The 18,756-nt window shown below is 40.0% G+C and overlaps 1 protein-coding gene across 8 annotated transcripts in view; it reads right to left on the reverse strand.

Annotated features, from left to right (window-relative positions):
* The window catches only part of LDB2 (LIM domain binding 2), a 275,644-nt gene that overhangs the window by 48,648 nt on the left and 208,240 nt on the right, over positions 1-18,756 (reverse strand). For all 8 annotated transcript variants that reach the window (XM_054030341.1, XM_054030340.1, XM_054030339.1 and 5 more), the window contains exons 3-5: positions 17,160-17,332; positions 11,249-11,371; positions 9,775-9,858 (exon numbers count right to left, since the gene is read on the reverse strand). In XM_054030341.1, the coding sequence (XP_053886316.1) occupies positions 9,775-9,858; positions 11,249-11,371; positions 17,160-17,332 (380 nt within the window). The remainder of the gene's footprint in view (positions 1-9,774; positions 9,859-11,248; positions 11,372-17,159; positions 17,333-18,756) is intronic.

Raw genomic sequence — 18,756 nt, forward strand, 5'->3', positions numbered from 1 at the left:
GTGTCTTTCGCGGGTACTTAAAGCTCCCTTCCCCCCCCCCCCCCCCCCGGTGAAAGACAAAAGTTTTGCCGATACAAGAGGGAGTGTGAACGCGGCAGGATTGCTCTCCTGCCGACAAAGCTTATGCCACTCGCAAAAGTGCCAATAAAATACTGCAAAAGAGCGTTCACACTTGCTGACTTTTAGTGACAAGGCTGTGTCGACACAGCCTTGTCGCTAAAAGTTCTGAAGTGTAGGCAAGCCCAGAAACTAAACTTTTTGCATGAGGAAACAGTGTGTTCCTCATTTTCTTTTGATTTGCAAAAGTGCTCAGCACTCCCAATTACAGAACCTCTGCTCTGAATATATGAAGTGTTATAACATTCTAAGTACTCTGAAAAATCAGGCCCTAAATCTCTGAAATTGGGCACCCAGAATTAGTTGACACTTTTGACAGTTTTGGCCTTAATCCTTGGCTTCACCTCATAGGGGTGTTGTGAATATAAATTCATTAACATTTGTAAAGGACTAAGATACTACGATGAAAGCACCATAGAAAAGCCCAGGAGGAAATTAATAATTCTGTGTTCAGTGTGGGGTTTAGTTGATGTGCAGTAAATAATACATGGGACCACACACTGAATTATGAGGATAAAAAGAAATATTGAATAGCTACCCATTCAATGAGGACCATCTACCATGCGCACTAAATGAGGCAGAAGTTCTGTGGGAAAAAGTAACATGTGAACATATAATTAAGGACTATATCATAATGCACAAGGGGGAACAATTAAGAGGGAAACCTTAATTCTGGCACCTCCTAACTTTTGAATGCTTGACTTTGCAACCTTAACATTCTTTTAATATATATATATATATATTTGGGTGCAATATAACAGTGAAATACTGACCAGATAGTACCACAGATAATTGCAGAACTAGGGCCAAACTTCCTGAGCAGAACCCCTAAATGACACTCAAATATTTTGTCCTAATACCCATATTTATACATGCAAACTCCTTAATGGCACATTAAAAGGAATAATTGCATACATAAGTGTATATTTTGCATGTACAAATGAAAAATGTGCATGCATAACAGGTATGCATATAAACGGGGTGGATGCAATTTAAGTGTCCCCTTTCGAAATGTTATCCCATTATATAATTTATAATATATAATGCGAACAGGGGCTGCGCTTTGCGAACAGGGGCTGCTAACAGGGAGTTTTGCGAGGGAGTTCTCCAGGTGAAGGAGGAGCAATACAGCACCCTTTTGGGGTAAGTGACTGTCTGTAGTGTGTGTTTGTTTGTGTTTGAGGGTTACTTGCTGTGTGCTGAGCTTGTGTTTGTCAGTCTGTTTGTTTGTTTTGGTTGTTTGAAGGACCGTGTGCTGTGGCTGGCAGTTGGAAGCTGTGAGCTTCAAAGGAAGGTTTGAAAGCTAGAAGCCTCTGGTAAGTGGCTGAGCCTTAATCAGTGGGCGGGACATTCATACAGGCCAGGGCTTTATAAAGCAGCGCACAAGCGACCAGGGGCTGCTAACAGGGAGTTTCGCGAGGGAGTTTGGAAGGGGAGCAGGAAGGGGGCGAGGGTCCCTTGCCGGTTCCATCTGTTTTCTCTTGATTCCCCTTAATACCTATAAAGCAACTACATTCTAACTTTTTGCTTAAACAACCCTTTCAGCTGACAGGGGGCTGCAGACTGGAGTTTGACAGAGGGAGGCTTACGATGGTTAGGAAGACCCGCAACACCTGTGCCAGCACTGCTACTGTCTCCTCCACCTGTGCCTGTAGCCAGACAGAGTGCCTAAGCATGGATGCCTCTACCCAGATCCTGGTGTGGTTTTGCAAAGACTGTAACTTGCAATTTCCACTTACTGATATCCAGGCTGGGGGGACCATCCAATGTGAGAGGTGCCTGCTGGTGGAATCTCTCAGGAAGCAGGTGGGAGAGCTACAGGAGGAGGTGGTTAGGTTGAGGAGCATCCGTATCCACGAGCAATTCCTCGACAGTGTCCATGTGGAGACAGCTGAGGTAGCTGTCCCAGTACACAGGACTGCTGATACACCACTGGTGGAGGAGGAGATGGCTCATGGTGGACACTGGCAGCTGATTACTTCTGGCAGCAGGCAGTGCTCCACCCTTGCTCCGAACCCTCCTGCCGTGGTTATAGGTAACCGTTATGCTCTTCTTGATACAGGAAAGAAGGAATCACTTCCTACAGTAAAGGAGGAGAAGCCTCGTACCCCTAAGGCTGGAAAGTCTGCTGCCACCACTGCGAATAGGAAACGTAGGGTAGTGGTGGTCGGAGACTCTCTGCTGAGGGGGACGGAGGCGCCCATCTGTCGCCCTGACATTTCATCTCGGGAGGTATGCTGCCTGCCGGGGGCCCGTATCCGAGACGTTACGGAGGCATTGTCGAGGATTATCCGGCCCTCTGACTACTACCCCATGCTACTCATCCATGTGGGCACAAATGATACTGCACGGTGTGACACTGAGCGGATCAAGAGTGACTACAGGGCTCTGGGAGTACGGGTGAAGGAGTTTGGAGCGCAGGTGGTATTCTCTTCAATTCTTCCTGTCAAAGGTAGGGGCCCGGGCAGAGACAGATGCATCATGGAGGTGAATGCCTGGCTGCGAAGATGGTGTCGCCAGGAGGGCTTTGGCTTCCTAGACCACGGGACGCTATTCGAGGAAGGACTGCTAGGCAGAGATGGCGTTCACCTTTCGAGGAGAGGAAAGACCCTGTTCGGACACAGACTGGCTAACCTAGTGAGGAGGGCTTTAAACTAGGTTCGACGGGGACAGGTGAGCAAAGCCCACAGGTAAGTGGGGAACATGGAGACCGGGGAAATGAGTCGGAAACAAGAGGGAGTGTGGGCTATATTGGCAGAGAGAAAGGAGAGTCAGGACAAAACTGGGAGGAAAGATCAAACCAGTATCTTAGATGCCTATATACAAATGCGAGAAGTATGGGGAATAAGCAGGAAGAACTGGAAGTGCTAATAAATAAATACAACTATGACATTGTTGGCATCACTGAAACTTGGTGGGATAATACACATGATTGGAATGTTGGTGTGGATGGGTACAGCTTGCTCAGGAAGGATAGACAGGGGAAAAAGGGAGGAGGTGTTGCCTTATATATTAAAAATGTACACACTTGGACTGAGGTAGAGATGGACATAGGAGACGGAAGTGTTGGGAGTCTCTGGGTTAGGCTTAAAGGGGCAAAAAACAAGGGAGATGTCATGCTAGGCGTCTACTACAGGCCACCAAACCAGGTGGAAGAGGTGGATGAGGCTTTTTTCAAGCAACTAACAAAATCATCCAAAGCCCAAGATTTGGTGGTGATGGGGGACTTCAACTATCCGGATATATGTTGGGAAAATAACACAGCGGGGAACAGACTATCCAACAAATTCTTGGACTGCATTGGAGACAACTTTTTATTTCAGAAGGTTGAAAAAGCTACTAGGGGGGAAGCTGTTCTAGACTTGATTTTAACAAATAGGGAGGAACTCGTTGAGAATGTGAAAGTAGAAGGCAGCCTGGGTGAAAGTGATCATGAAATCATAGAGTTTGCAATTCTAAGGAAGGGTAGAAGGGAGAACAGCAAAATAGAGACAATGGATTTCAGGAAGGCAGATTTTGGGAAGCTCAGAGAGCTGATAGGTAAGGTCCCATGGGAATCAAGATTGAGGGGAAAAACAACTGAGGAGAGTTGGCAGTTTTTCAAAGGGACACTATTAAGGGCCCAAAAGCAAGCTATTCCGCTGGTTAGGAAAGATAGAAAATGTGGCAAAAGACCACCTTGGCTTAACCACGAGATCTTGCACGATCTAAAAAATAAAAAGGAGTCATATAAAAAATGGAAACTAGGACAGATTACAAAGGATGAATATAGGCAAACAACACAGGAATGCAGGGGCAAGATTAGAAAGGCAAAGGCACAAAATGAGCTCAAACTAGCTACGGGAATAAAAGGAAACAAGAAGACTTTTTATCAATACATTAGAAGCAAGAGGAAGACCAAAGACAGGGTAGGCCCACTGCTTAGTGAAGAGGGAGAAACAGTGACAGGAAACTTGGAAATGGCAGAGATGCTTAATGACTTCTTTGTTTCGGTCTTCACCGAGAAGTCTGAAGGAATGCCTAACATAGTGAATGCTAATGGGAAGGGGGTAGGTTTAGCGGATAAAATAAAAAAAGAACAAGTTAAACATCACTTAGAAAAGTTAGATGCCTGCAAGTCACCCGGGCCTGATGAAATGCATCCTAGAATACTCAAGGAGCTAATAGAGGAGGTATCTGAGCCTCTAGCTATTATCTTTGGAAAGTCATGGGAGACGGGAGAGATTCCAGAAGACTGGAAAAGGGCAAATATAGTGCCCATCTATAAAAAGGGAAATAAAAACAACCCAGGTAACTACAGACCAGTTAGTTTAACTTCTGTGCCAGGGAAGATAATGGAGCAAGTAATTAAGGAAATCATCTGCAAACACTTGGAAGGTGGTAAGGTGATAGGGAATAGCCAGCATGGATTTGTGAAGAACAAATCATGTCAAACCAATCTGATAGCTTTCTTTGATAGGATAACGAGCCTTGTGGATAAGGGTGAAGCTGTGGATGTGGTATACCTAGACTTTAGTAAGGCATTTGATACGGTCTCGCATGATATTCTTATCGATAAACTAGGCAAATACAAATTAGATGGGGCTACTATAAGGTGGGTGCATAACTGGCTGGATAACCGTACTCAGAGAGTTGTTATTAATGGTTCCCAATCCTGCTGGAAAGGCGTAACGAGTGGGGTACCGCAGGAGTCTGTTTTGGGACCGGCTCTGTTCAATATCTTCATCAACGACTTAGATATTGGCATAGAAAGTACGCTTATTAAGTTTGCGGATGATACCAAACTGGGAGGGATTGCAACTACTTTGGAGGACAGGGTCATAATTCAAAATGATCTGGACAAATTGGAGAAATGGTCTGAGTTAAACAGGATGAAGTTTAACAAAGACAAATGCAAAGTGCTCCACTTAGGAAGGAAAAATCAATTTCACACATACAGAATGGGAAAAGACTGTCTAGGAAGGAGTACGGCAGAAAGGGATCTAGGGGTTATAGTGGACCACAAGCTAAATATGAGTCAACAGTGTGATGCTGTTGCAAAAAAAGCAAACATGATTCTGGGGTGCATTAACAGGTGTGTTGTGAGCAAGACACGAGAAGTCATTCTTCCGCTCTACTCTGCTCTGGTTAGGCCTCAGCTGGAGTATTGTGTCCAGTTCTGGGCGCCGCATTTTAAAAAAGATGTGGAGAAATTGGAAAGGGTCCAAAGAAGAGCGACAAGAATGATTAAAGGTCTTGAGAACATGACCTATGAAGGAAGGCTGAAAGAACTGGGTTTGTTTAGTTTGGAAAAGAGAAGACTGAGAGGGGACATGATAGCAGTTTTCAGGTATCTAAAAGGGTGTCATAAGGAGGAGGGAGAGAACTTGTTCACCTTAGCCTCTAAGGATAGAACCAGAAACAATGGGTTTAAACTGCAGCAAGGGAGGTCTAGGTTGGACATTAGGAAAAAGTTCCTAACTGTCAGGGTGGTTAAACACTGGAACAAATTGCCTAGGGAGGTTGTGGAATCTCCGTCTCTGGAGATATTTAAGAGTAGGTTAGATAAATGTCTATTAGGGATGGTCTAGGCAGTATTTGGTCCTGCCATGCGGGCAGGGGACTGGACTCGATGACCTCTCGAGGTCCCTTCCAGTCCTATAATCTATGAATCTATGAATTATGTTAGCCTTCTAAGACTAGAAGACTGAAAATGTCTAGTGAGAAACTAATTAAGGAAAAAGTGGGCTCCAGAGGTTATTGACCCCCAAACTGACATTTGCAATGGTGACATTTTGTTACTGGGGTGCATAATAGAGAATTGGCTACTTTGTAATTAAGGCTCAGATCATGGCTGGGCTTAACACACTCATGCAGGGACATAAGAGGGAAAAAGACCTCTCCGTTCCCTCTCTGGCCTACCTGGATCATTACCCAGACATTGGGTGGAGAGAGCTGACTCTACAGAGCTGGTTCTTCCTGTGCAGGGGGTGGGTGGCGGCTGGGGAATGGGCAGAGCTCACCCTAACACACAAGTGAGTACAGCTGAATTGGCTTGAGGAGAAGATGGAATTAAATTTTATTAGAGAATATTTAGAAAAAATAAACGATACAGAAAATTTGAAGCGTTAGTTATTGGTCATTGGGGGTAACATACAGAGTATAGGGATATGTTGGTGTTTTAGGGCTGGGCAGCACACATAGTATATACACACTGCAATGTCCCCAATGAGGGGTGGGTAACCGGTGGGCGGGATCAGGAAACAGTCGATAAGCGGTGAGGGTCTAACACCCATACAGGAGGTAGAGACAGTCATGAGTATAAGTAAGCGGGCTGGGTAATGGGGATGGGGTGACCCTCCATCTACACCTGGTAAAGGGCTGTAACAAACTACTCCATTCCCTTCCTTCCCCAGAGCAAGGGAGAAGCGGAGGAGGAATTCTGGGCTCCTGCTGGACAGCATAGGGCTGTGCCTAAAGGTTCCATCTAGCTGCAACTGCTTTACAATGCTGGAGTGACCTTTTTTTAAACTTCCTGTATGTGAGAAATGTAGCTTTGTTTTTTTGGAATATGAAATTCTATGGCACAGGGACAGAGAGGAATTTGAGCTCTAAAATATAAAGGAATGGTACTCCAAGTATATCCCTATTGTTCAGACTTAGTTCAAGTCCATTGTAAAGTAGGTGTATCTAAATTCACACCTAAGGGGAGTAGCTAAGTATCTAACAAAGCACACAGGTAACAATTTACCTATCTAAAATTCTTACAATCTGATAGGTACTGTTCTACGGATTGTCATGTTCATCCTCTCTCTCTGTATAGGGCTCCTACTCATTACTTAGAGTGTTGTTTGAGGGCAGGATATAGTTCTTAGCCTTAATAGCTGATTTTTTACAATATCCATCACTTGCTAAGAAACAAAATAAAAACAATGGTTGATATTAATTTAAAACCTATGAGATATCGTTCACTGTTTCTCAGAGGACCACCAGTAACTAACGAATCCTATGCAAGAGCTACAGCAAAGCATGCTGACCCCACTGATGAGCTAATCAATTATGCTAGTACAAAACAAGGTAATAACCAAAGCAAAAGAAAACCTATGTTCTTTACAGAACCAGGAAGGAGTGGGGAGAAAGCACATTTGCCAAATCCAACATGGCAAAACTGGTAGGGCAATAAATTTTGTTTCACGTTTCCAAGAAAATATTTTTAAGATTTCTACCTCCCTCCAGCCTTTAACAAAATTAATGTTCCTCTAAGCACAGCAGCTTTATTTCCACCAACTCAAAGTGAATGAAGAAAGAACAGAGTATACAGGTAGAAGGTTTGAATAGTAGAAATGGTAATTATCCCAAATAATATGGATATGCCATACTATAGTGTTTACAGAGTACAATATACATGCTACACCTTTATATCAGCAGTATCTTAAATCAAGGTTTAAATTCTGCTTTTAAAAAGACTGCAGCATAGCTCGCTGCTGTGTGTGCTTTGGAGAATAAAAATGATTAATTCTGCCCATCAATGAAGTTTTTTCTTATGATTATCACAAGCCTTTGCAGCATGCAGCAAAAGAAAAATGGAAATCATTTATAGGCTCATGTTTAAAACCTTATTTAAAAACGCATAACAATACTAATTATTAAACACCAGAAAGGTTTAAATAAAAATCAGGTAAAATGCTGACTTTAAAAAAATTTAAAACATAGCTGCATTAAAGAGATTTTTTTTTTCAATGAACGATTTTACAGCTCTGGGTTAAGAAGGAATTTTTATTTCAAAATTAAAAGAAGAAAACGATGGGAAAACAAGTAAATCAAACAGGAAGTGTATCATCTCATGTGAGCGCCAATAATGAGCTGCACATCTGAAAAGAGCAGAATGATCAATTCATCACTACAAAGCAGAAAGAAGCAGAGAGTGCCTTGAAAAAGATTTCCTTTTGGAATCACCATGGCCAAGAGTCAGCAAAAGCTTTGTACCCAGGGACCTAATGTTGTCTTTTAAACTAACAAAACTAGACTACTCTGGAAGAAAAAGAAAAAAAAAAAAAAGGTAAGACTTCATCATTTAATCCCTTTCCACTTTACTGTGTATCTTCTCAGTGCTTATCTTGATACCATTTTTCTTCCCCCCCCCCCCGCCCCCGACAGTATGATACCAGCATGGATAGTTCATGCCAAATGTGCACTAATCTATATCTCAGAGTTTCTGCCTATCTCATTAGTCTGTCTCACATTCAACAGTTAGAGAACATGTAGCAAAGGAATTGCAAGGTGTTGGCAGTTGCTAGAGTGACAGAGTGTTGCGAATTCAAAATGGCACTCCCCGAACCATCAAAGATTGCACACGGAACACCACAACACATACATCTGATTGTAATATTTCTACTGGCAACAATTCTAATATGCTGTTTTATTTCACCTCAGGTTCTGTGCCAAATTCTTCTCTCGGTTCCATTGGGGGTAAACCTGCCCTGTATAACTGAGAGTAGCATTTGAGCTACTGTTTTTAATCTGATGCTAAATAAGTAATTAGCAATGACCAACTAGTCAACTGGGGGAACAAGGGCATAGCCATAGAGACATCTGGGTGAAATCTCACCTTAGTCCTGCAAGTTATCCCTGTGCTCACATAGAGCCCCACTAATTTCAGTGGGGTTCTGCTTGGTGCAGGTCTCTGTCTGCCTGGAACATTTTGTAGAATCATGACCCCCACTGAATTGCAGCTGATTTAACTGCTATTCTGTGCAGCTCTGCATTGGGCTGATAACATTTTCATCTTTCAGAATACTCTTGTTTTTCTAAAAGCCCAAACATTTTGAATAACTATTCACTTAATTAAAAGGAAAAATAAACCGTTACTGGTGTCCACCTTGGCTTGGTGCATTGTTAGGTACCTTGCCTCATTTTAAAACTAGAAATGATTTGCATTTTAACCATAAAAATATTAACTTTCCGGACTCTTATTTCAGTGTGTGCACTGTGAACCCACACAGGAGAATACTTTGAGAAAATAAAAATAAACTTACAAACTTTGAATGCACTTCAAGGTTCAGAAAGCAATGGGAACAAATGCATTATTTAATCATAAAAAAAAATACAGACAATGTAGTGCAAAGCTGAGGAAAGAACTCAGGCTCCCAGAGGCAAAGCAGGGTGGGAGCATGGAGGGTATGACTGCTTTCAGAGCGGGACCTGTGCCTTCTGCTAATACTGCTTCTTATTATGGAAGTGGAAAGGAGGCTGAGACCACTGGATGGTGGTAAGAACTAGCTGCAGTTTTCTCAGAAACAGTGATTTAGAGACAAGAGAAAACAAATAAGAAATCTTAGCAAAACAGGATGGAAAACTTCTAGTTTACAAACAATAAATCCTGTTAAATTATGAAAAGTTGAAAAGAAAGCCCAGGAAAAACACAAGGACAGATCCAGCTTCCATTCAAGTCAATAGCAAATTTTCTATTCACTTCAATGGGGCAGGTTTGAGCCCCAACATTGCTATGTGCTGCTTTGTTACCCTAATTCCAATCACAATATTACTCCCCCACCCTCATTAAGGGCTGGTTCCAACCTTACTTGACTGGCTCATACCCTGTTTTTGTTATGTTGGCTCAACAATGCTTGTAACCTTTTAAAATTACTCACAATAACTGCCGAGTGCAGTAGCACTTACCCTGAGGTAGTTGAGGGTGAAGTTAGTCAGACCCATTCGGGTGATGTTTTTGGACAGCTGCTCCAGCACCTGAGGGTCTTGTGCCTAAGTAGGAAGGAAACAAGGAAATTGGCACTTTGCTTTTGGTTTGTTTTTTGAGGGGGGAAATCACTCTTGTGGAAAAATTACATTTCGAGGCTAGAATTAAAATTTAAATAAATAAAACCACTCCAGAGGTCTTTTACTGGATTTGTAATATTAAGCAATACTAATTTGTTGTTAGACAAAGTCCATTTCAGATGGTCTTTCTATAATTCCCTCAACTAGTCCAGCTCACCTTAAAAGCTAAATGCATTTATATAAAATTACTATTATATATATTATATTAGCACTTGGAGTCCCTAAATGAGATGGGGACCCTAGTGTGGTAGACACTGTACAAAAGATATAGTATGAGATAGTGACCATCCCCAAGTCTGTAATCTTTTTGTATCACATTTTTCTAAATACACAACTCTTGCTTTAAGTGATTAAACCAGTTGTGCAAACTATCATTTACTTTCATGAAGGTTCTATGTCAGAGGGCTTGTAGGATCAGGCCACAGACTAGAAGATCTTCTGGTAGGGACTGTGGGTTAGATTTTCAGGTGGGCTATGGGGGGAGAGGGTTGTGGGAGTCTGACTCCATCCTGTGGGGAGGGAGGAAAACAGGAACTGGGTTGTCATTGGGGTTTCTTTAACTCTCTTCTCCTGGGGGGATTTTTGTGTGTGTCTGTATTGTTACAGACATACTTGCTGACAGGTATTTTGAAACAAATTACCAAAATAATTGAAACTGGTGTGATTATGTAGTGTTATTTTGACAAATAAGATTTTCAAAATTTTGCAGAACTTTAAAATATTGTGCACAAAATTTTTAATTTTTTGGTGCAGAATTTTTATTTTTTTGGTGCAGTATGCCCCCAGGAGTAACAATGTAAAAGTACTCTGGAATTCTGGTTCATGTCATTACTGAGAAGGGGCTTTCAATGTGAAAATAAGATCTGGAATCAGGTTCCAAAGTTTTGGTTTGTGTATGTATGTATTTGCTATCTCCTGTGAGTATAAAAATCAGCGTTCACATTTAAGGGCCAAATTCTTCTCTCAGCTACAGTGGTGAAAGCCCACTGACTTCAGTGGAGTTGCATCAATATAAATGAAAGCGGATTTTGACCCCAAATCTTTGTCATGCAACCCACAACGATAAAATGGGATTCAAGAAAAAATGTATTAGAGCTAAGTGAAAAATAACTGTGAAAATATAGTTACAATATAGCCTTACACGAAACACTGAGAACCAGGGGAGAGTGATGAAAGAAGGGCTTATAAATTAATGCGGTTGCAGTCAGAACAAAATATTTATAGTTAATTGCCTGGGCTGTGAAATTTGCTGGAGTTCTTTAAAAATATAATCTCATCTCTTTGCATTAGGTCAAATGAAAAAAGGATTACTTACATGCATGGCTAGAATGCTGCGTGGGACTAATTCTCTGTACTGTCTAATGGTAAAGTGCCATGTTTTTATTCTCATAAGATCATCAAAGGTAAACTCCAAGATAAGACGCCCTTCTGTGCATACCTAGGATTAATAAAACACATGAAATAAAATCTTCCAGGAAATCTGTGCAGAATTACAGTATTCTGACTCATTTAAACTAAATACCAAAATATCATCTGTATTTTAGTGTTCATTGTCATTGGGTTAATTGTTTCCCCTTCTCTAGAAAAAGAATTAGGGAAAGTAACTTCATGGTGGAGACAATAACTTATTATACTCTAGATTTTATAGCACTGTGTATACTAAATCTTATTTATTGCACCATTTTTGTTTCCCTTTTTAATCACCACTGCTAATTAATGATACTAAACCTTTCAGCATAGGTGACTGTTGTGCATACTTGATGTCAAGCTGCTGAACCAGTCATTCCCAACCTTTTAAAGTTTGATCCTCCCTACTAATGGATTAATGTATAAATGCTCCATTTGCATCCACTAGCAGTGCATAATGCCCCAGCATGGTTGCTGTCAATACTCATTTTTCTGTTCTTTTTTTCTTATTGTCTTTTTCCAAGTGCTTCCTCCCCACATATACACCCCCTTTTTATTTTTAATCTGGTTTTCTTCTCTTGTTTTCTTTCTTTTTTATCAGCTGCCTATCCCACACATTTGCCACTAACCAGAAAGCTACATGCAGGTGTCCCTGGGTCTGCACTGGTAGCTCCATGGGGCTGACTCTCATGTGATATTGAAGCTGAGTGTCATGGGGGCAAAAAAGAGACACTTAGACCAGTATGCCAATGCCTGATCTTGTAGCTCTGTACATGTGAGTTACCCCCCACAGTCAAATAATTCATATTGTACTGTGAAGGATGCTGTATTAGAAAAGCAAGGGGGTGGGTGGGCAGGTAGAAGGATGGGTAAATGCAGTTGGGCACTGCAGGGGAAGGGAGAGGAAGTGGCTGGCTTTCATAGAGCTGCCCACAGCTTTATCTGTGAGCAGTGAAGTATCTGAGTATCATGAAGCTGTCATGGATTCAGTCTTCTTGAGGGTGCCAAATGCACTCCTTGCATGATGCCCTGGCTAGTGGATCCCTGAAACATTGTACACATTAGCAGCACTGGAAACTCTTTTTAAAAACCTGGTTATGAATTTAGTCTCAAAGCTCCTGTTAGGAGTTAGTATGACTGAGGGAACCTGCAGTGAAAGAAATAATGAAAGGAGAGAGAAGTAATTAGTGAAATGTTCTTACAGGACTGTGCACAGACAATTAGATAACAATCTTCCATTAAAAAAGAGACACTTATTGCAACTTTAATCAAATAATAGCAGAATGAAATAAAACAAATTGTAATGCTAGTTTACTAGTTAGTCTGTTTGCACGTTGGTGTGACCACCAAACCCAGATTTATTTAGTTTGTGGTTTTGCAGTGTGTATTTTTTCTGATTAATTACTTATTTGATGCTAGTGTCTCCTCACAGTTTGACCTGCTTTAGCATAGTGTTCAAAACCACTTAGACTAGGCTACTAGGCATATTGTGCAGGCAAAATATTGTAGGCCTAGAAAAGAGAGATTTGTTAATAAGTTTTGGGTTCTCTTATTCACTGTACCTCCGTCATGCATTCAGTTTTTCTATAGCTGATGGCCTATATGCAGGATTCATTCCCTCACTTGACTCTTTGATGTTCTCATTATTTTCATACTAAGATTAAAAATTTCACACACACGACTCTAATACTCCAATGTGAAGTAGCTGAGCCTATCAATATTACTGTACTGAAGTGAAGGATCCTGGTTATTGCCCAGTTAATATTAAACTACATCAGGTTTATAATAATTTCTTATAATAATATCTCATACGCTCCCAAATATGTCTTCTATGAAATGTTAAGAAATACAGCTCTCAATAGACTTTATTTTATGAACACATGTTAACAAATGGTCACAGAAAAGCTGGAACACATACCTCATATCATTGGCAAAATTTTACACATCTTATAAAGGAATTTAATTTTCCCCTGTCCAAGAGAATTTCAGGTATTGCTTCTAATCAATAAAATTAATGTAGTTCTTATTTGAAGTTGGCCTCTTTTTTTTTTTTTTTTTTTTTTTTTTAAGAAAAGGTGCCTTTCCCACAGAATCCAAAATCAAAAGGGTCTCCAATTAAGAAAACATTTTCTGTTGTGCTGAATTCATGTTACCTTACTGTGAGCTCTGACATTTTGTTTCTGTGGTAACCAAAATCAGCTGATTAGTTGGCATGGTAACAGAAAAGATGTAATCCCAGCAGACACACTCTAATCAATGCCCCCAGCACAGATGGTCTCCGGAGGATCAACAAGAAAGAGGCTGGCAGGCATTCAGTATATCACGTGGCAGCTCTAGACTAGGCCAGGAAAAAGAAAACTAAAAAAGAACATTTCTCAAACTAACCAATAGCTTTTTAACCCCTTCCTTGCATTGATTAATTGTAGGCTATTCAACGGGTTGCACCCATGAAAAATGACCTCAAAATTGCTTTCTATTGGATAAAATGTAGTTTTTCTAAAATAAAAAATCTTTTCTTCCCTTTTCAGCCCATATTAATAGATCATTTCTCAAACCTGTTCCTTTACTTGAAAAGCAGTCTAAAGCTTTTATGAATACATACAATTAGTAAGATTATTTACTCAGTAACACTTAAAAAAGATAAAGTGAGCTTTAGTGTTATACTTGTGAAGTATGGATGAGTGAGTCATTGTCAACTGCAGAGAAAAATGTATTTTTATTATAACAATACATGCATGTAGGCTATGACCATTTTTAGTAGCACTGATCTCTGTAAAGTTCATTTATGTGAGGCTATTGGGAAATATAAAAATCACTAGCACTAAAAAACAGCTCAACTACCATATAAAGTTTGAGTATAAGTAAATTAGAAGAGTTTGGGTTAATTCTGTGAGAGCATTGCTTCCACTGTGTGAAGGGGGAAAAAATCTAAAATCCAAACACCATGGTGAATTAACATGGTAGCTTGGATGTTTAGAACCTGATTATACTATCACAGAAGTCAGTGGCAAAACTGTTAACTGGGACCTTTAATCCTGAACATGAATTTCCCTTCTTTTATTAGTTTTAATTCACACCCTGAACCTTATTAAATATTTCTATTAATTTATTTCTTTTGGATTTTATTAAAAATGTAGCGTTGACTTCTTAGTTCAGTAAGATATTTAAGTACTTGGGTAACTTTAAGCACGTGAATAACCCCATTGAAGTCAATTTTGACTACTTGCACTTAAAGTCAGGTATATGCTTAAGTACCTTGCTTAAAAAAGAAAAAAAAATTACTAATCTCATATTTACTCATTACTATCTAATAAGTTGAGCTAAGCAGGAAAATATAAAAATGCATAGCATGTGGATCATTGATGCAACAGATGATCAAACCTCTATCAGGACTGTTCCAGACTATTGTATTAAAACTATTTAGAGAATTTTTAGCTTACAGACTGTTCATCAGACCAAAGTGGGTGCTAAACAACAGCAGTGTGCTTGATGTGTTTGAATACTAAAAATGTTTACAACAGAGTCACTAAAGGAAGGAAAAACCTTACTTGACCAAATTCTGACATAGTGTTAAGTGGGTGAATTAAATTTAATGTAGTTACACATGTTACATGAGGTTTGAATTTTGTCAATTCAAAATTGACCCAGGCTGCAAGGGCACAGTTCTGCCATTACATGTGCTGGGTCCTTATGGACGTCACTGGGAGTTGTGCATGCACCTTAGAGGGCAAAGTTTGGTTCTAACTCACTTTTGAACATGCCAAGCAGTGTTACTCTTTTCTCCCTTATTCTACATTCTAAAGGAGTTTTAGTAAGAAAAATAATGTTTTAATTGTAAAAACATATAAAAACAATTTAATTTTTTTCCTGAAGCTAAATTGTATCCCTGAGTGAACTGTCTATTGAAGTATAGAGATTTACATTAGACTCCTCAACAGAACCTTCACTATGGAGGGATAGCTCAGTGGTTTGAGCATTGGCCTGCTTAAACCCAGGTTTGTGAGTTCAATCCTTGAGGGGGCCATTTAGGGATCGGGGGCAAAAATCTGTCTGAGGATTAGTCCTGCTTTGAGCAGGGGGTTGGACTAGATGACCTCTTGAGGTCCGTTCCAACCCTGATATTCTATGATCTATTGGAGTGTGTATGGTGTCACTAAGACTCCAATTTTGTGAATCTTTGCAAGATTGAGACCATTCACTGTTGTTTCAAAATTATTGAATGCTAGAGATTCCAAAGAAAGGGTTCCAAAAAACTGCTTCTCTGTGTAATATTGCATTAAACCAACTGACCCATGTTCTGCCCTTTGGCCAAGTGCATCACAAAGGGGAGAAAAATCATGGAAATGACACAAATATTGTTCGAGTGCCATGCAGAAGGGACAAGTAGCTACACTATAGCTTCCCTTCCACTGCACATAGCCAAACATCTAGCCATGGCTGCAATATGCAAGCTCTTCATTGGCCAGGTGGTGAGGAGGGGTCATCTAGGAACAGCTGGTTTACTTAGCACGCTTCCTTCTCTTTGGGGGGCAAATTTTTGATGCAATGCATGCATCATAAACTCAGAGGAGCCCCAGTAACTTGAGTTGGTTGGAATGTTTCAGTAAAGCCTTTGAGTTGTTTTTTGTTTTGTTTTGTTTTCATTCCATGGAATAGACCCAAATGTTGAAACCTCAATTTTTTTCTCAAAACAAAATTCTTGTTTTCTGGCCAACCCTACCAGTAACTCAATCTCAATGTCCTTTAAATACTGTGAAAGAGGTATGTGAATATGGCAGGCAAAAAGTCAATGCAATCTGGTGGAACAAGTTCTACATGATCAGATCATGCCAAGAATACCCTAGAAATGCTCAGTCATCACAAATGCCAGCGGCCTATATTCTCTGCCTACACTAGAACCTCATCAGTCCCACATGCCAGTGAGGAACATAGAACAGGTTTAACTGTTCCCTAAAAGCTCGGATACATTTCATCAGTCCCCTCCCTCTTGTACTTTTCTCCATTCAAAGAGTGGGATTTAGCCATCTGAGGATGCATAAAAATGAGAATAAAGGAGGATGACCTCAGCTAAATAAGCAAAGCATGTATTTCCATTCTCACTAACCACAGTTTGTTGTAATTTTTCATTTCAAGTGTCATTTAAATCCATACGATTGTTATTTTATTTTAATTTGGTATATCTAATTGCTTTTCTGCCTGTTTGGTCTTGTTTATATAAGTATAATGCATCCTATCTAATGATGTGATTTAGCTGCAAGACTGGAAGGGGCCAAAGCATGAATAAAATTCAATCTTCAATCAGACGTGGTGGACACCTACTTAGAGCCTTAGCCAAAGACTGCTGAAATCACTGTGAATCATTCCTTTGACTTCAATGCATTTTGGATCAGGCTCTATTGTATTAAGGCACCAGCTGTACTGAGACTTCCCAGTCTCCAATGGGTAAAATATCTAAATAAAGCATGTTAACCAAAATGTATCAAGAATGTAATCATTCACTGTTGTTTCAAAATTAAGCTGAGATAAAGTACACAGGCAGCTGAAACTTAGTTCCTATAAGATTGGTGGCTGTGATGGCTTAGTTTTATGTGCCTTCTCTTGCAAAACTTCCTATGAAGACTGCAAAAGGTGCCCACAAAGCTTTCCAGTCATGTAACAAATAATAATAATACAAAATATAAAGGGATGAAAGTGGTTGAGGTATTAGAAATCAACAAAGCCTTTCAGAAAAACACAGTAATAATTATCCTTCAATACTCCCTGAAAAACACACACACATACACAAAACACAATATATTTTACGGAGCCTTTCCTGTTACCTTGGTAAACATGGGTTTTCCATGCTGGGTGACCATGGTGCATTGATCACAGTCCACTGTGATAGATGAGTTGTGGTATGACTCTTTTGAGTGCTTGAGAATGTAATACAGGTCTGTTACACCTCCTTCAAAGACAGTGCTAAAATAACGAGGAATTAGGGTCCTTCCAATGGCTGTGAAGAAAATACAAAGCAAAAATCAACAAATACTCTAGGTTATAACAAACACAACATCAATGTTTTAAAGTGAAACTTTCATTTAAAGAATATAATACATATTCTCAGAGAGCTACAGAACTAGAGTCTCCACCTGCTCCCATTGAAATCAATGGAAAAAAGCCTATTCTCTTCAGTAGGTAAGGACCTCAGTTTGTATAGTTTTTTTATAGTTGGTGAACTAGCTTCTTTCTTCCTGAAGGTTTGGAGATTCTTGTAGATGTTCAAAGGTTATTACTACACAGGAGCTATGCTAGGTAAATCTTGTCTGAAACTTGGATGCTATATCCCATTTCTATAAATAAATGTGTAAATAAAACCAGAGCATACATGTGCTTATGCAAATACATGCATGCACAGAAACATATAACTTTTTATGCATAGAGTACATACACATATATATTAATACAGTATATACAATATATATGTATACCTAATACAGTCTGTTGAATGGAGCGAGAACTATAGGAGGAAAACAAAAACCCTGCGATTGAAAGAAGCCCTGACAGTGGAATGCAATATATAAATCCACAGGCTAATAGCACAGAGATCTCTTTTTTCAATTCAAATGGAAATAGTTGCCTATATACGGTAATCTAAAATGGCTGAAGATGCACATGGGGTAAGCCTGCACTGTGTTCCACACCTGTGCTGCGGCTGGCTCAGGTCAGCTGACTTGGGCTCGTGGGGCTTGGGCTGCAGGGTTATAAAATTGCAGTGCAGATGCTCCAGCTCTGGCTGGAACCCAGGCTCTGAGACCCCAGCTGACCTGGTCTCTGAGACTCGGTGACGCAGGGTTTTTACTGCAGTGTAGATATACCCTGACCATGGATATGGGCTGTATACGAAGAAAGATTTGACCACTAGAGCAGCCTGCATTTGTTTTTTAAAACCCCAACTCAGAGACTTCAAGGGACAAACCCTGCAATCCTTGGAAAAAATTCCCATTGAATTCACATCACTGAAATCAATGGCAGTTTTGAAGAAGGACTGCAGGACTTAGCTCACAATAAATAAATAAATAAATAAAATGAGTTCTGAATGTTTTTCAGTTGCACAGAGTAGTAGCAGTAATAGACATCAAAGGGAAATGTGTTATGTGCAATTGATGTTTTCCTGCTCCATTTTTGTAGACTGTTTGGCTGCCATCAACAACTTAAAACACCAAGACAACATTTTAGGAATAGGTACTTTATGAACAGATCAATATTGTATTTTTAGAATGACTTAATAATACTTGGAACTTACAATATATTATGTTTTTCACCTGAAAAATGTTTTGCAAATATTAATTAATCCTCAACATTCCTGTTTCTATACTCCCGTGTGGCAGTAGGTAAAGACTGACTCCATTATATAGAGGGAAAACCAAGGCAGATAGG

The sequence above is a fragment of the Malaclemys terrapin genome, chromosome 5 (genome assembly GCF_027887155.1).
Source record: "Malaclemys terrapin pileata isolate rMalTer1 chromosome 5, rMalTer1.hap1, whole genome shotgun sequence".
NCBI classification, from domain to species: Eukaryota; Metazoa; Chordata; order Testudines; family Emydidae; genus Malaclemys; species Malaclemys terrapin.